The sequence below is a fragment of the Hyperolius riggenbachi genome, chromosome 10, assembly GCF_040937935.1.
Source record: "Hyperolius riggenbachi isolate aHypRig1 chromosome 10, aHypRig1.pri, whole genome shotgun sequence".
Lineage (NCBI taxonomy): Eukaryota > Metazoa > Chordata > Amphibia > Anura > Hyperoliidae > Hyperolius > Hyperolius riggenbachi.
The window spans coordinates 263,550,730-263,566,832 of record NC_090655.1 but is presented as its reverse complement, the minus strand read 5'-3'; the positions used below and the strand labels follow the sequence as shown (position 1 = coordinate 263,566,832).

At 47.5% G+C, this 16,103-nt stretch overlaps 1 protein-coding gene across 1 annotated transcript in view; it reads left to right on the top strand.

Moving 5' to 3' along the window:
* Nucleotides 1-16,103, top strand: part of LOC137537153 (zinc finger protein 208-like) — a 289,307-nt gene that overhangs the window by 245,247 nt on the left and 27,957 nt on the right. Inside the window, exon 8 of the mRNA XM_068259276.1 lies at nucleotides 1,737-2,530. Within this exon, the coding sequence (XP_068115377.1) occupies nucleotides 1,737-2,530 (794 nt within the window). The remainder of the gene's footprint in view (nucleotides 1-1,736; nucleotides 2,531-16,103) is intronic.

Here is a 16,103-nt window from a genome sequence, read left to right as displayed (position 1 = left end):
GGAGATATTTGGGACAGACATCAGTGGCCATGGAGTTATATTTAACTAGCCTGTTCGGGGTCAGATAGGCCTGCTGGAGAATATATAATTGCATGATTCTACCATGAACATAGGGGGATACCTTTTTCACAGCATCAAGGGCATCTTCCCAATCCTCATCTACATTATTATTATTATTATTATTATTTAGTATTATGATTATTTAGTATTTATATAGCGCCATCATCTTCCGCAGCGCTGTACAGAGTATACTTACAATCTAATCCCTACCATAGTCCTATGTCTATGTATGTTTTGTACAGTACATGTATTGTAGTCTAGGGCCAATTTAGGGAGAAGCTAACTAACATATCTGTATGTTTTTGGGGTGCCCGGAGGAAACCCATGCAGCCACGGGGAGAACATACAACCTCCTTGCAGATGTTGAACTGGCTGGGATTTGAACCAGGGACCCAGTGCTGCAAGGCGACAGCGCTAACCACTACGACGTTGTGCTACCTAAATAAAAATTATATACTCATTGAAGTTGTTCTTCTTCCCACGACTAAGCCTCTTGTGACACAGGATGCAGATGGCTTCAGTGCTGTATCAGGCAGACACACAGAAATAAGCCCACACTGCAGAGCCTTGTACTGATGCTCTGGTACCGGTAGGAGTGACTGGGCATTGTGTGTGGCTGACCCCAGGTGACTTCACACTTTCCAGTTTGCCTCCTGTCTCCTGCAACCTCTCCCTTCTTCTCACTCTTATCCTCCCTTTCCAAGGCTCTGCCTCTCCCTCTGATTGCTCCTCCTTCTGTTCCTCTCTTGTGGGCACCCATGTGACATCCATCACCCCCATCGCTTACACTTCCCAGCTCACAGTAGGTGCCACAGCAGGGAAATGGCACCTTGTGGTGACCTCAGTACTGTCGTCTGAGTGTCTAACTTCCTCAGTACACACGCCTTATTAATATGGATCTATGTATATAACTTTAATTGGATGAAAACTAGTAATAAAACATAATATTTAATTCAATTAGGATAAAAACATTGTAAAGCCGCTCAAACATCATTGTGAAGTGAAAACACAGTGGGGGTTACCTATGCAGCTCTTACTGTTACTGTAAGGCCTGGGACCCACTAGCAGCCCTTTTCTAAGCACTTGTGATTTGAGAAGCCCTTGATAATGTAATACTATGTGTGTGATCACACGTGAGGGATGGGATTTTTTTTTATCCCCCATAGCATTACATTAGCAAGAGCTTTACAAATCACAAGTGCTTAGAAAAGTGCTGCCAGTGGTTTCCAGGCCTAGCTCTTAGGTGGTGCAAATTGTATGCTAATTATATGCAAAATTATGCATCTGCTTCATCTGGTCCATTTTAAAACTGCATAAACTTTGCCTCAACTTGGAATTCTCAGCAGCTCACTGACCATCCCTAATGATAATTGTTCCTCCCCTCAGAATTCTCTAACAGGAAGTGATGATGTTTCTCTATTTGCAGGGCGGAGTCGCGGCATCAGGAACCTCTCAGAGACTCGTCTCTCTGTATCCACAGACTGTACAACGGATGATGATGTCACTGGACAAGAGTCTCCTGCAGATATCCTGGTTACCCCAAATATTCCACCAGATGTCCCTCATCTGTCTAACCCTGAGGGGCCTCATACCCAGCACAGCTCTCCCCCTGCTGGAGGGTCTTATTCCTGTTCCACATGTGGGAATTGTTATGTTCAGATATCACATCTTGTCAGACATGAGAGATCTCACACTGGTGAGAAGCCCTATTCATGTGCTGAGTGTGGGAAATGCTTTGTACAGATATCGCATCTTGTCATACACAAGCGATCTCACACTGGTGAGAAGCCCTTTTTCTGTGCTGAGTGTGGGAAATGTTTTGCATCTAAAGAAGGCCTTATACATCATGAGAGATCGCACACTGGTGAGAAGCGCTATTCATGTGCTGAGTGTGGAAAATGTTTTGGCTCTAAATCAAACCTTATCAAACATGAGAGATCTCTCACTGGCAAGAAGCCCTATTCATGCTCTGAGTGTGGGAAATGTTTTGTACAGATGTCACATTTGGTTAGACATCAGACATCTCACACTGGTGAGAAGCCCTATTCATGTGCTGAGTGTGGGAAATGTTTTGTTCGGAAATCACATCTTGTCAGACATGAGAGATCTCACACTGGTGAGAAGCCCTATTCAAGTGCTGAGTGTGGGAAATATTTTGTACAGAAATCACAGCTTGTCATACATGAGAGATCTCACACTGGTGAGAAGCCCTTTTCTTGTGCTGAGTGTGGGAAATGCTTTGTTCAGAAATCACTGCTTGTCAGACATGAGAGATCTCACACTGGTGAGAAGCCCTTTTCCTGTGCTGAGTGTGGGAAATTTTTTATTCAAAAATCAGATCTTGTTATTCATGAGAGATCTCACACTGGTGAGAAGCCCTATTCCTGTATAGACTGTGGGAAATGTTTTGCATCTAAAGATGGCTTTATACATCATGAGAGATCTCACACTGGTGAGAAGCCCTATTCCTGTATAGACTGTGGGAAATGTTTTGCATCTAAAGATGGCTTTATACATCATGAGAGATCTCACACTGGTGAGAAGCCCTATTCATGTGCTGACTGTGGGAAATGTTTTGCATCTAAAAATGGCTTTATACATCATGAGAGATCTCACACTGGTGACAAGCCCTATTCATGTGCTGAGTGTGGAAATGTTTTGGCTCTAAATCAATCCTTATCAAACATGAGAGATCTCACAGTGGCGAGAAGCCCTATTCATGCTCTGAGTGTGGGAAATGTTTTGTACAGATAACAAATCTTGTCAGGCATGAGATGTCTCACACTGGTGAGAAGCCCTATTAAAGTGCTGAGTGTGGGAAATGTTTTGTACAGAAATCACATCTTGTCAGGCATGAGATGTCTCACACTGGTGAGAAGCCCTATTCATGTGCTGAGTGTGGGAAATGTTTTGGGCGTAAAGAAAGCCTTGTCAGTCATGAGAGATCTCACACTGGTGACAAGCCCTAAGCATGTGTTGTGTATGGGAAATGTTGTTGTTTGGAAATCACTGCTTGTTGTATATTTGTGTTGAGTGTGGGAAATGTTTTGGCCATAAGTGGTCTTTTGCAATGCTTTTATTTTTTTCTCTTGCAAAGTGCTCATAGAAATATTTCAACACAGAGTCCTGAGGACACTTTCATGCTACTCAGTTCATTGGTTTGGTAAAGCTGAATGGAGGTGACATGAGGAGATAAACATGGGTACATATAGTACTAACCTGAGATAGAACTTGCCTGAGTTCATGTTTTATATTTTTAATTGTAAGGGTTAATAAACCAGGTGCTTTTTTATGCAAATGATGCAGAATCAGCAGTCACAGCTCTCCTGAAAAGTACATAAAACAACATGCTATTATCTGGGAATATTAGATGATCCCAGTCATCCAGACTGACCTGAGGAAAAGAGATTTCCCTCTCTCTGTCTCTCTGTGTCTTTTTTTTTATAATCAGGAAACATGAAGGGATTTGAGCTGAATGCACAAAGTCCAGTAAGATAAGAAGAGAGGGATTTATCTCCCAGCAATGTTACGCTGGACACACACAGGACTGATATTCACAGAGATTGGATCACTGCGACTGTGACGGGATCTTCCAGGGATCTCTTGATTTCTCTAAATAATTTTAGGGGTAACGTTATAGATCTATATTGTTACGCCCTCACAGAGGAAGATTGGCTACTATTTTACATGATAATACTACAGTATAAATATGGGAGCAGGAAAAGATAAGGTATTATTAGTCAGATGTATTCCCAGCAGCACGGCTGTGGAGTTGGAGCAGTTTTTTGGTACCTGGAGTCGGAGTTGTCCACAAATGCACTGATTCCGACTCCTAATAAATGGATACTTTAATTAGAAGAAATAATGTGATACAATATTCTGTTTCGCAGATAGCTCACAAAAATCTGAAATATACAGTAATAGCTGTGCTTAGTCCACAAAAATGAAACAATAAACCAATCAAACAACAAGTTACTTTTGCTGCAGCAGTAAAGCAGTCACCATATTTTTAACACCAGATACAGATATGTGACTGACTGTATGTGTGATGTGTACACAGGAATCTTTTATATATAATAACATCTCTGCATTCTAAACTGCCACAAATGTGGATCTAAGCTTTGTTGTAACTACTTTTTTACTCCACCCCATCGGTTTCCTTTGTTAAGGTATGGATGATTTTTTGGTTAATTTCTCTGTGTTTTTTTTCTGTGTGTTCTTTTTCTAGTTCCCATTAGTTATTCCCTCTTCCAAATTTAGCCTACAGATACAATCTAACGCCACACTACCATTCTGAAGATATCGGATATAAATCTCCCATAGGGGACCAGCCTTCCTGGCACTGCAGGTGTTCCCCATATGGAAGAATATCTCAGTCAGAGTTTGTTTTAATAGCCACAGATCTCCATAGAGTAATCACAATTTCTGTAGCATGTGATGTCTGTTGGCTTCAGGGCCAGGCCGAGGCATAGGCTGGAGAGGCTCCAGCCTCAGGGCGCCGTGTAGGAGGGGGCGCAGAATTCATTCAGCTGTCATTCCTAATTGTGTTTGAAGCAGAAAGAAATAAGAAAAGGGGATACATGGCAGTGACTGCAAGCCGGATAACTAGATATTACAGTGTTGGGGAGGTTGTGGGCCCTGTGGCGCCTCTTAGTCTAATAGCAATCAGTGTGTGAGGGCTGGGATGGCAGGGATGGAGGGGCGCACTTTGGTGTCTCAGCCTTGGGTGCTGGAGGACCTTGTCCCAGCTCTGGTTGGCTTTGCCTATGGGAAGTACAGTACTGCTTATATGAAGCCTTTATGTAGTGACACAACAACAGACAACTCTCCCTGTTATGGTGGTGAACAAAACCTCTGTGGCTAGACTTATCATTTTATTTCCATCCAACACCCGGCCTGGCTTATATATAAAATGTTCAAACCTCTGTTTCTATGTGGGATGTACATCCAGCTGATCTATAGAATAAACCTTTGTGTATAATGTTTATATGATAGCAAAATCCCAGCTGCGCATCCGGTTAAGTGTCCTATTACAAAATCCTATTGTTCCATATGCCTGGGAGAGAAGAGATAAACAAGCATAGTGAGCTATCTCCAAAACAGTACACCCTTTTTTGTGTATACACACACACTGTGCGGAGTTGCTGCCACCAGTATAGGGGAGGGGACACTCACTCCCCCCTTAGTTCCCTGCTCACCGTCAGGCTTCTTGTTAATAAGCGTATCACATAATATCCAGCATCTAAAAACATGAAAGAGGGAGAGCGCTTCCCATAGTGTAAAACAGCTTTTTTAATATGGCCAACTCAGCCCCAATAAAAGAATGCGTACCAAATATATAAAAAAAGTTAAGCATATCTCACAAATCCATCGGCCGGTCTCTGCCCATCACCGCTCCCAAGCCCCTGATGAGTCATGCCTTCAGTGACGAAACGCGTAGGGCGGAGCTAAGTGACATAAACGCTACCACTTTCAGGAACTACTACGAGCGGCTTGGGAGCGGTGATGGGCAGAGACCTGAAACGCCGTCCGATGGATTTGTGAGATATGCTTAACTTTTATATATATTTGGTACGCATTCTTTTATTGGGGCTGAGTTGGCCATATTAAAAAAGCTGTTTTACACTATGGGAAGCGCTCTCCCTCTTTCATGTTTTTAGATGCTGGATATTATGTGATACGCTTATTAACAAGAAGCCTGACGGTGAGCAGGGAACTAAGGGGGGAGTGAGTGTCCCCTCCCCTATACTGGTGGCAGCAACTCCGCACAGTGTGTGTATATACAAAAGGGTGTACTGTTTTGGAGATAGCTTGCTATGCATGTTTATCTCTCCTCTCCCAGGCATATGGAACAATAGGATTTTGTAATAGGACACTTAACCGGATGCGCAGCTGGGATTTTGCTATTTATCTGTGAGGGGAGCTCCGTCTTCTTTCTGAAAACAGCAAGCAGCAACCCGGACAGGAATTGAGTACAAGTGTGTGGTGAGCGCGGTATCGCTCTGTAATGTTTATATGATATAGTGTGATGGATGTTTCATTATTATTATTTGCAAATCACTGTAACGTTTTGTTTGTACTGTATTACAAATTCTTTACTATAAATGTGATAGCATCTCTGTGGTAAGAATAAAGCCCAATGAGTAGCTGTGTCACTGGTAGGGATGGTCAATGAGATGCAAATAATTTTGTGTTGCTGCAGGTTTATGCAAATTTTATATGCAAATATATGCAGCTTGAAAATGGACCAATCAATTTCCACCTTTGCAGGACCGTGTGGAAGGGTGAGCAATGCACCCTGGGAAGTAAACACACAGAGACAACAGGAGCCTAAATGGGGCACTAGCTCACAAAGTATAGAAAGAAGGAAATTGTGAACTCTCACAAAGGGTAGCTGCACAGGGAGCCGCCAACCACTGGAAGCAGGTGGGAGAGGCACAAACTCCACTCCACTCGCTACCCAGAGAGGGGGGTGATGGTCATACTCTTACCCTCCTTGGCGGTAGTGACGGGTATGCATGCAAATACAAAACATACTGCGATTGGTATTGACGTGCATACACATCCAGTCCAAGTCGGATTCAGGTCGTGATTCCCAGGTATTGCAGATACACCCCAATGCCTCAGTGCTGCACCCCACATGTAAATTAGGAGGTGATTGAATACAGGTGTTTGGGCTGGAGGGGAGATACAGGAATTCTGGGGTGGAGAGGGGGACAGATTATTGTTATATGTGTTACAATCACTGCTATAGACACCCCAATGCCTCAGTGCTGCACCCCAAATGTAAATTAGGAGAGTATTGGATACAGGTGTTTGGGCTGAAGGTGAGATACAGGAATTCTGGGATGGAGATATGTGTTACAATCACATGCTATAGATCAGGACTGGGCAAACTTTGCATGTGGATTCCTAAAATTTCTCCCACCTCCCAACTAGTGTTGGGCGAACACCTAGATGTTCGGGTTCGCGAACGTTCGCCGAACATCGCCGCGATGTTCAGGTGTTCGCGCCGAACTCCGAACATAATGGAAGTCAATGGGGACCCGAACTTTCGTGCTTTGTAAAGCTTCCTTACATGCTACATACCCCAAATTTACAGGGTATGTGCACCTTGGGAGTGGGTACAAGAGGAAAAAAAATATTTGAAAAAGAGCTTATAGTTTTTGAGAAAATTGATTGTAAAGTTTCAAAGGAAAAACTGTCTTTTAAATGTGGAAAATGTCATGTTTCTTTGCACAGGTAACATGCTTTTTGTCGCCATGCAGTCATAAATGTAATACAGAGAAGAGGTTCCAGGAAAAGGGACCGGTAACGGTAACCCAGCAGCAGCAGCACACGTGATGGAACAGGAGCAGGCGCAGGAGGAGAAGGCCATGCTTTTTGAGACACAACAACCCAGGCCTTGCATGAGGACAAGAAGCGTGCGGATAGCATGCTTTTTACCGCCATGCAGTCATAAATGTCAGTGGCGGACACAGCCAGCAGTGGGCCCCTGTGCAAAATTGTAATTGTGGGCCCCCTATGACCTGCGGCGCGCGTAGCGCGCCGCGGCAAAATATGGGCGTGGCTACAACCTGCGGCGCGCAAAGCGCGCCGCGGCAAAAATTAGTGGACAGAACCTGCGGCGCGTAGCGCCGCGGCAAAAAAATGGGCGTGGCAATGACCGGATGAGGGCGGAGCTAACTGTAACTTAAAGCGAACCCGGGGTGAGGGTTTATTTCCTTTTAAACAATACTAGTTGCCTGGCGGCCCTGCTGATCTATTTGGCTGCAGTAATAAACTGAATTACACCAGCAACAAGCATGCAGCTAATCTTCTCAGTTCTGACAATATTGTCAGAAACCCCTGACCTGCTGCATGCTTGTTCAGGGTCTATGGTTGAAAGAATAAGAGGCAGAGGACCAGCACGGCAGCCAGGCAACTGGTATTGCTTAAAAGGAGAGAAATATGGCAGCCTCAATATTATTCTCACCTCAGGTTCCCTTGAAAAGTGCAACGCAAAGACAGTGGGCCCAAGTTTTGGTGACCCTTTCCCCAGAAAATTCACATAATTGTGCAGGTTTTCTCAAGAAAATACACATATATGCCCAGAAAATACGTGCAATCATGTCGGCAGATATGCCCAGAAAATACGTGCAATCATGTCGGCAGATATGCCCAGAAAATATGTGCAATCAAGTCGGCAGATATGCCCAGAAAATACGTGCAATCAAGTCGGCAGATATGCCCAGAAAATACGTGCAAACAAGTCGGCAGATATGCCCAGAAAATACGTGCAAACAAGTCGGCAGATATGCCCAGAAAATACATGCAATCAAGTCGGCAGATATGCCCAGAAAATACGTGCAAACAAGTCGGCAGATATGCCCAGAAAATACGTGCAATCATGTCGGCAGATATGCCCAGAAAATACATGCAATCATGTCGGCAGATTTGCGAAGAAAATACATGCAATCATGTGGCAGACCTGCCCAGAACATACACCTGCTAATATAAATAAAACAAAAACATTTACTCACCTGCAGCAGCAGACCTCCTGTCCCAGCCTCCATCCGGCGCGCAGCTCCCATGGGTGGTTGGGTGGATAGGTAGCCTAGTGGGTGGGTGAGTGGGTGGGTGGGTTGGTAGCCTGGTTGAGTGGGTGGGTTGGTAGCCTGGTGGGTGGGTGGGTAGGTAGCCTGGTGGGTGGGTGGGTGGGTAGGTAGCCTGGTGGGTGGGTGGGTAGGTAGCCGGGTGGGTAGGTAGCCTGGTGGGTGGGTGGGTAACTAGCCCGGTAGGTAGGTAGGTAGCCCGGTGGGTGGGTAGGTACGGAGCAGTGCTTTTCAGTGCTGCTAGATTTGGGCGCAGCCGGCGCCTTCATAGACTTCAATAGGAATCATTCCTATTTAAGCGCTCAGTGAGTAACGTCGGCTCCGTCAGAAGACAGAGCCGAAGTTGCTTAAAAACATAATAATTCGGCCTCCAGCAATCGCTGGAAGCCGAATTATTTCATTCCCCTACTATCCATGTCGGCCTGGAGGGGGAATAGTAATTTAATCGGCCCGGACTTGTGCAGAAGCAGGATCAGCCATATAGCGCTGTATCCTGCGCCCAAGTCTACCGGCGCCGACTTCAAATGTACGCGGGTAGGTAGGTAGCCTGGTGGGTGCGTGGGTAGCCGGGTGGGTGGGTAGGTAGCCTGGTGGGTGGGCTGGTAACTAGCCCGGTAGGTAGCCGGGTGGGTGGTTAGGTAGGTAGCCGGGTGGGTGGTTAGGTAGGAAGCCTGGTGGGTGGGTAGCCGGGTGGGTGGGTAGGTAGGTAGCCGGGTGGGTGGTTAGGTAGGTAGCCGGGTGGGTAGGTAGGAAGCCTGGTGGGTGGGTAGGTAGCCGGGTGGGTAGGTAGGAAGCCTGGTGGGTGGGTAGGTAGCCTGGTGGGTGGGTAGGTAGGTAGCCTGGTGGGTGGGTAGGTAGCCTGGTGGGTAGGTAGGTAGCCGGGTGGGTAGGTAGGAAGCCTGGTGGGTGGGTAGGTAGCCTGGTGGGTGGGTAGGTAGGTAGCCTGGTGGGTGGGTAGGTAACCTGGTGGGTGGGTTGGTAACTAGCCCGGTAGGTAGCCGGGTGGGTGGTTAGGTAGGTAGCCAGGTGGGTGGTTAGGTAGGTAGCCGGGTGGGTGGTTAGGTAGGTAGCCGGGTAGCCGGGTGGGTGGGTAGGTAGCCTGGTGGGTGGGTTGGTAACTAGCCCGGTAGGTAGCCGGGTGGGTGGTTAGGTAGGTAGCCGGGTGGGTGGTTAGGTAGGTAGCCGGGTAGGTAGGTAGGTAGCCGGGTGGGTAGGTAGCCGGGTGGGTGGTTAGGTAGTTGAGTGGGTGGTTAGGTAGGAAGCCTGGTGGGTGGGTAGGTAGCCGGGTGGGTAGGTAGCCGGGTGGGTGGTTAGGTAGTTGGGTGGGTGGTTAGGTAGGAAGCCTGGTGGGTGGGTAGGTAGCCGGGTGGGTAGGTAGGTAGGAAGCCTGGTGGGTGGTTAGGTAGTCGGGTGGGTAGGTAGGTAGCCGGGTGGGTAGGTAGCCGGGTGGGTAGCTATCCGGGTGGGGGGCCCGACTCCTATCCTCCCTCCCTCCCTTCCTTCCTCACCTCGGGGGGCCCCCTCCCGATATGCGCGGCGGGAGAGTGAGCGGCAAATGCAGGAAGTCTTCAGGCATCCGCTAGAGGCCCAGCCGCTGAGTCTCCAATATGTCTCCAACTGGAGACATATTGGAGACCAAGCGGCTGGGCCTCTAGCGGATGCCTGGAGAGCCCTTCCTGCATTTGCCGCTCGCTCGCTCTCCCGCCGCGCATATCGGGAGGGGGCCCCCGAGGTGAGGGAGGGAGGGAGGATAGGAGTCGGGGGGCCCCCGGGAATAAAATAATAAAAAAAAAAAAATATTAAAAAAAAAAAAAAAAAGTACTTAATGCCATGGGCCCCTGAAGAAAACGGAACTTCAGGGGCCCTCGTGCGGCGGCACGGCCTGCACGGCCGTATGTCCGCCCCTGATAAATGTAATAAAGATAAGAGGTTCAATAAACAGGGACCGGGCGTCAACGCTAACCCAGCAGCAGCAGACGTGATGGAACAGGAGGAGGCGCAGGAGGAGAAGGCCACGCTTTCAGGTGCAACTCAGGCCTTGCATGAGGACAAAAAAATGTGTGCGCAAAGCAATGCAATGAGTAGTTTTCAGGACACAATGGGCTATTCGGAGGAGCTATTCCCACCCCCACAATCTTCTACCTGTGAAAGGTCAATGGAACAGCCACAAATGTTGTGCCCGGATTCACAACCTTTTTCTGTGGAAAATGCACCTCGTACTGAAATGCAAGGCGAGGCCGAGAATGAACATGACGTCAACAACTCAACATGACGCAAAATGGGGGCGGAACAGAAAGCTGCTTTCAATGTTTTGAAGGCCTTAATTGCCTCCGGTGGCCAGTTAGATGCATCATTCATCACACCCAAATCCCAGAGCAATGTGTGCAGGAATTTGAATCTCAGGAGGTGTACCGAGATCATCTGGACAAGTGACCAAGTGACAAGTGACAAAGTGACCAGTGACAAAGTGACAAAGTGACAAAATGACAAAGTGACAAAATGACAAAGTGACAAGTGACAAAGTGACAAGTGACAAAATGACAAAGTGACAAGTGACAAAGTGACAAGTGACAAAGTGACAAGTGACAAAATGACAAAGTGACAAGTGACAAAGTGACCAGTGACAAAGTGACAACTGACAAAGTGACAAAATGACAAAGTGACAAAGTGACCAGTGACAAAGTGACAACTGAGAGGTTGTTCTGGGGAGCTCCACTGCACTCAGTCGCATATGAGGAGAGGTCTCGTCGGGACTGCTGATCCTCCTCAGCTTGCTCAAAGCCTTGAGGGTTCCTGAAGATCCTCTGCTTGGAGTTCGCCGGGGTTCAGCTTGGTGTCGGGGTCGGCGGCGTCCTCCTCACTCCAACGTGGCAGATCTTCTGTTGAAGGAAAAAAAAACAAACATTGTTAAAAGTCCAGTACCGCTTCTGAAGGACTCACCAAGAGATGCATGAGCGCTTCAATCTAGCGCACCATCGCTCGCTGGGTGATGTCCCTGCCTACGCGCTGGAATTCTACGCTGCACATGCTAGCACGCTTTTGCGCAGTGCCGAGGCGCATTCCAGCAGCTAGTAGCTACCAAGCTTCTGTGGATCTGATTGGGCCACCATGTTGGATCTCTGCCAAGTCCTCCAAAATTTTGAGCAATCCACGTTGCGTGACTGAGCAGTGACAACTCTACAGTCAGCATTACAATACCACTGCTGTGTTTACTGAAGAAATCAATGTTGAAGATGGAAACCGCTGGCATGATGCAAGTGGGGGATTCTGAAGATGAAAACGATCAGCGTGATGATACCAACATCAGGCAACCTGCCTCAGGAAACGCTGGTCCCAGCTATGACAAAGAACAGGACGAGGAACAGCTGGAGTTGGAGCAGGAATTGGATGCCCCCACTGCCGAGGGACAGAGCGGTGCACGTTGGACTTCCACAATTTAGCGGGAAAGGACAGCAGAAGAGGAAGAAAGTGATGCTGGTGACGAATATGGTGCATCACAACAATCACAACGCTTACAAGAACATGAAGATAGAGGAGTCTGGCAGGACTCTCTGGCACACATGGCTCAATTCATGCTAGACTGCATTGAACGCGGCCCGCGCATTATTCACTATTCATTATTATTCATTATTCTGGAATCTGGACAACACCAATTACTGGGTTTATACCCAGTTTATACAAACACAATGTTAAAAAACTGATTGAAGGAAGTGTCAGACAGGTCAAAAATGGAACAATTCCAGCAGGCCCTTGAGGATGGAGACTTTAGAGAGGAGATTGACATCCTCCTCCTTCTCTAGCCAGTTGTACGCCGACAGACTGACTTCAGCAAACCCAGGAGGACCAGGAGGGCAGCAAAGAACACAAGCTGCTGCTAGTGCCCAAAAGGGAATGGTATTGGCAGTGTCCTTGGAGTGGGAACATTTTCTGACACCCATGCAGCAGCCCACAGAACAGCAATCGGGCAGTTCCACGTCCTCCAACACCAATCGCCTAGAGAAGATGGTCAAGATCCAGGACTACATGTCAGATGGCGTAGCTGTGTTGAACAATCCATCTGCAGACAGACGGTGAGTGTGACAGGCAGCACAGAAGGACCATGGCAACTCACTCATAGTACCACAGTTTGATAGTGCTGCCCAAAAAATTATATGGATCCGTGGACCCGGGCACTGCGGGCAGTACTGGGAAGTGGGAACGCAGATTTTAGTACCTAAACACACGATACAACATGTTTTCCGGTGTCGGACTCTGAGGCACATACAGATGGTCCCGATCATAATCCTCATCATACAACTCTTCTCCTGAGTCTGACCCACCCACCACCTCTGCCACCCCAACATCCCCAGACACAGACCCCTCATCGTCCTCAACATTAACTTGGGATGCTGGCCTGAGCCCGACCTCCTCCTCCACATCAGGCCCCATCATCTCCTCAATGGCAGCCCTCATTAATCGTTCTGGCGACGGACCGATGGACACAACATTCTCCTCCGGAGAGGGCTGCTGCTGACCACTGGCTGCTGGGGTGGATGTTATAGCTTGCGTGGGGCGTTGGCTGTTGCTGTTGTTGGGAGTGCTGCTCACAGCGGAGGTCTCTGAGGAACTCATGGTGAGCTCATATAGTGGTTGGCGGTGAGTGGAGTATTACTGATCCCAGCAATATACACACTGACTGGCAGAGTACGCAATGCTATATAGTCTGGCTGAGCGGTGTACACAGAGTGGCAGTACACACAATGCTATATAGTCTGGCTGAGCCGTGTACACAGAGTGGCAGTACACACAATGCTATATAGTCTGGCTGAGCGGTGTACACAGAGTGGCAGTACACACAATGCTATATAGTCTGGCTGAGCCGTGTACACAGAGTGGCAGTACACACAATGCTATATAGTCTGGCTGAGCCGTGTACACAGAGTGTCAGTAAACAATGCTATATATAGCGTGGCTGAGCGAGGTACACAGTGGCAGTACACACAATGCTATATAGTCTGGCTGAGCGGTGTACACAGAGTGGAAGTACACACAATGCTATATAGTCTGGCTGAGCCGTGTACACAGAGTGTCAGTAAACAATGCTATATATAGCGTGGCTGAGCGAGGTACACAGTGGCAGTACACACAATGCTATATAGTCAGGCTGAGATGTGTACACAGAGTGTCAGTAAACAATGGTATATAGTCTGGCTGAGCGGTGTACACAGAGTGTCAGTAAACAATGGTATATAGTCTGGCTGAGCGGTGTACACAGAGTGGCAGTAAACACAATGCTATATATAGCGTGGCTGAGCGAGGTGCACAGTGGCAGTACACACAATGCTATATAGTCAGGCTAAGCCGTGTACACAGAGTGTCAGAAAACACAATGCTATATATAGCGTGGCTGAGCGAGGTACACAGTGGCAGTACACACAATGCTATATAGTCTGGCTGAGCCGTGTACACAGAGTGGCAGTAAACACAATGCTATATATAGCGTGGCTGAGCGAGGTACACAGTGGCAGTACACACAATGCTATATAGTCAGGCTGAGCCGTGTACACAGAGTGTCAGTAAACAATGGTATATAGTCTGGCTGAGCGGTGTACACAGAGTGTCAGTAAACAATGGTATATAGTCTGGCTGAGCGGTGTACACAGAGTGGCAGTAAACACAATGCTATATATAGCGTGGCTGAGCGAGGTGTACAGTGGCAGTACACACAATGCTATATAGTCAGGCTAAGCCGTGTACACAGAGTGTCAGAAAACACAATGCTATATATAGCGTGGCTGAGCGAGGTGCACAGTGGCAGTACACACAATGCTATATAGTCTGGCTGAGCCGTGTACACAGAGTGGCAGTAAACACAATGCTATATATAGCGTGGCTGAGCGAGGTACACAGTGGCAGTACACACAATGCTATATAGTCAGGCTAAGCCGTGTACACAGAGTGTCAGAAAACACAATGCTATATATAGCGTGGCTGAGCGAGGTACACAGTGGCAGTAAACAATGCTATATATAGTGTGGCTGAGCGAGCGGTGTACTACTGTTCCCAGCAGCGACACACAATGACTGGGGGGGACCCTGGCTAGCGTGGCTGGAGAGCGAACTACCCTGCCTGCCTACCCAAAGCTAAACCCACAGAGAAATGGCGGAGATATGACGTGGTTCGGGTATTTATTTACCCGAACCACGTGACCGTTCGGCCAATCAGAGCGCGTTCGGGCCCGAACCACGTGACCCGTTCGGCCAATCACATGCGCTCTTAGTTCGGCCATGTGGCCGAACGGTTTGGCCGAGCACCGTCAGGTGTTCGGCCGAACTCGAACATCACCCGAACAGGGTGATGTTCTGCAGAACCCGAACAGTGGCGAACACTGTTCGCCCAACACTACTCCCAACCTCCCTCCCTTTAGAGTCGTGAGCGGGTGATATGCAGGTGTCAAAACCAGGGTTGTGGAGTCAGAGTCGAGGAGTCGGAGCAATTTTTGGGTACCTGGAGTCGGAGTCGGGAAAAAACGCTCGGACTCTGACTCCTAATGAATTTAAACTAATTAAAATAGAAGATACGTTAAAATGTTCTATTTCTCAGAAAATGGTCATCATAAATTATATATACAGTAATAGCCACGCTCAGCCCACATAAATGAAATAAACCAATCAAAAATAGTTACTTGTGCTGCTTCAATAAAGCAGTCCCCGTATTTTTTAAAGTCAGATAAACATATCTGATTGTGACTCTATATATGATGTGTACACAGGAATCTTTCTCTTACCAAGGAAGGACTAGTTTTAGGCCTCGTTCACATCTATGCACCACAGATGGCCGTGCGATCGGAACACAACGCGTATGATCGCACGCCATCTGCGCTGCTACCTGCTGCACTGCTGATCCCATCCATTGACCGTGAATGAGTACGCTCTGCACTCGCGGGCAGAATGCATTCAGCAGTACGCAAGCACATCCTAGAGCATCGTACTGCTGCACAGCGCATTTGATGTGAACGGCAGAGGGGCTGTCTATACCCTTCTGCCATTCTTGCATGTTACCACGTCATACGCACTTCCAAATGCACACGGAAGCGAGTATGATGTGAACGAGGCCTAAGTCTATGACTAAAGGTATTAGAGGCAGAAGATCAGCTGGATAGCCAGGTAACTGGTATTGTTTAAAAGGGAATAAATATGGCAGCCTCCATATCCCTCTCAGTTCAGTTGTCTTTTAAAATTCCTTAGCGTTGGCAGTTAAGAGATGCATTTTATGTTACATACTTGCAATCAACAAGATTGCAATATGCAAATAAGAGGAGTCGGAGTCAGAGGAATCCTAACCTGAGGAGACAGAGTATTTTTGTACCGACTCCACAGCCCTGTTCAAAACTCGCCGAATCCAGCACCACGTCTCCATGGCAACAGGGTGTCACGTGACACTCTTCACATGACTATGTATTACACGCTG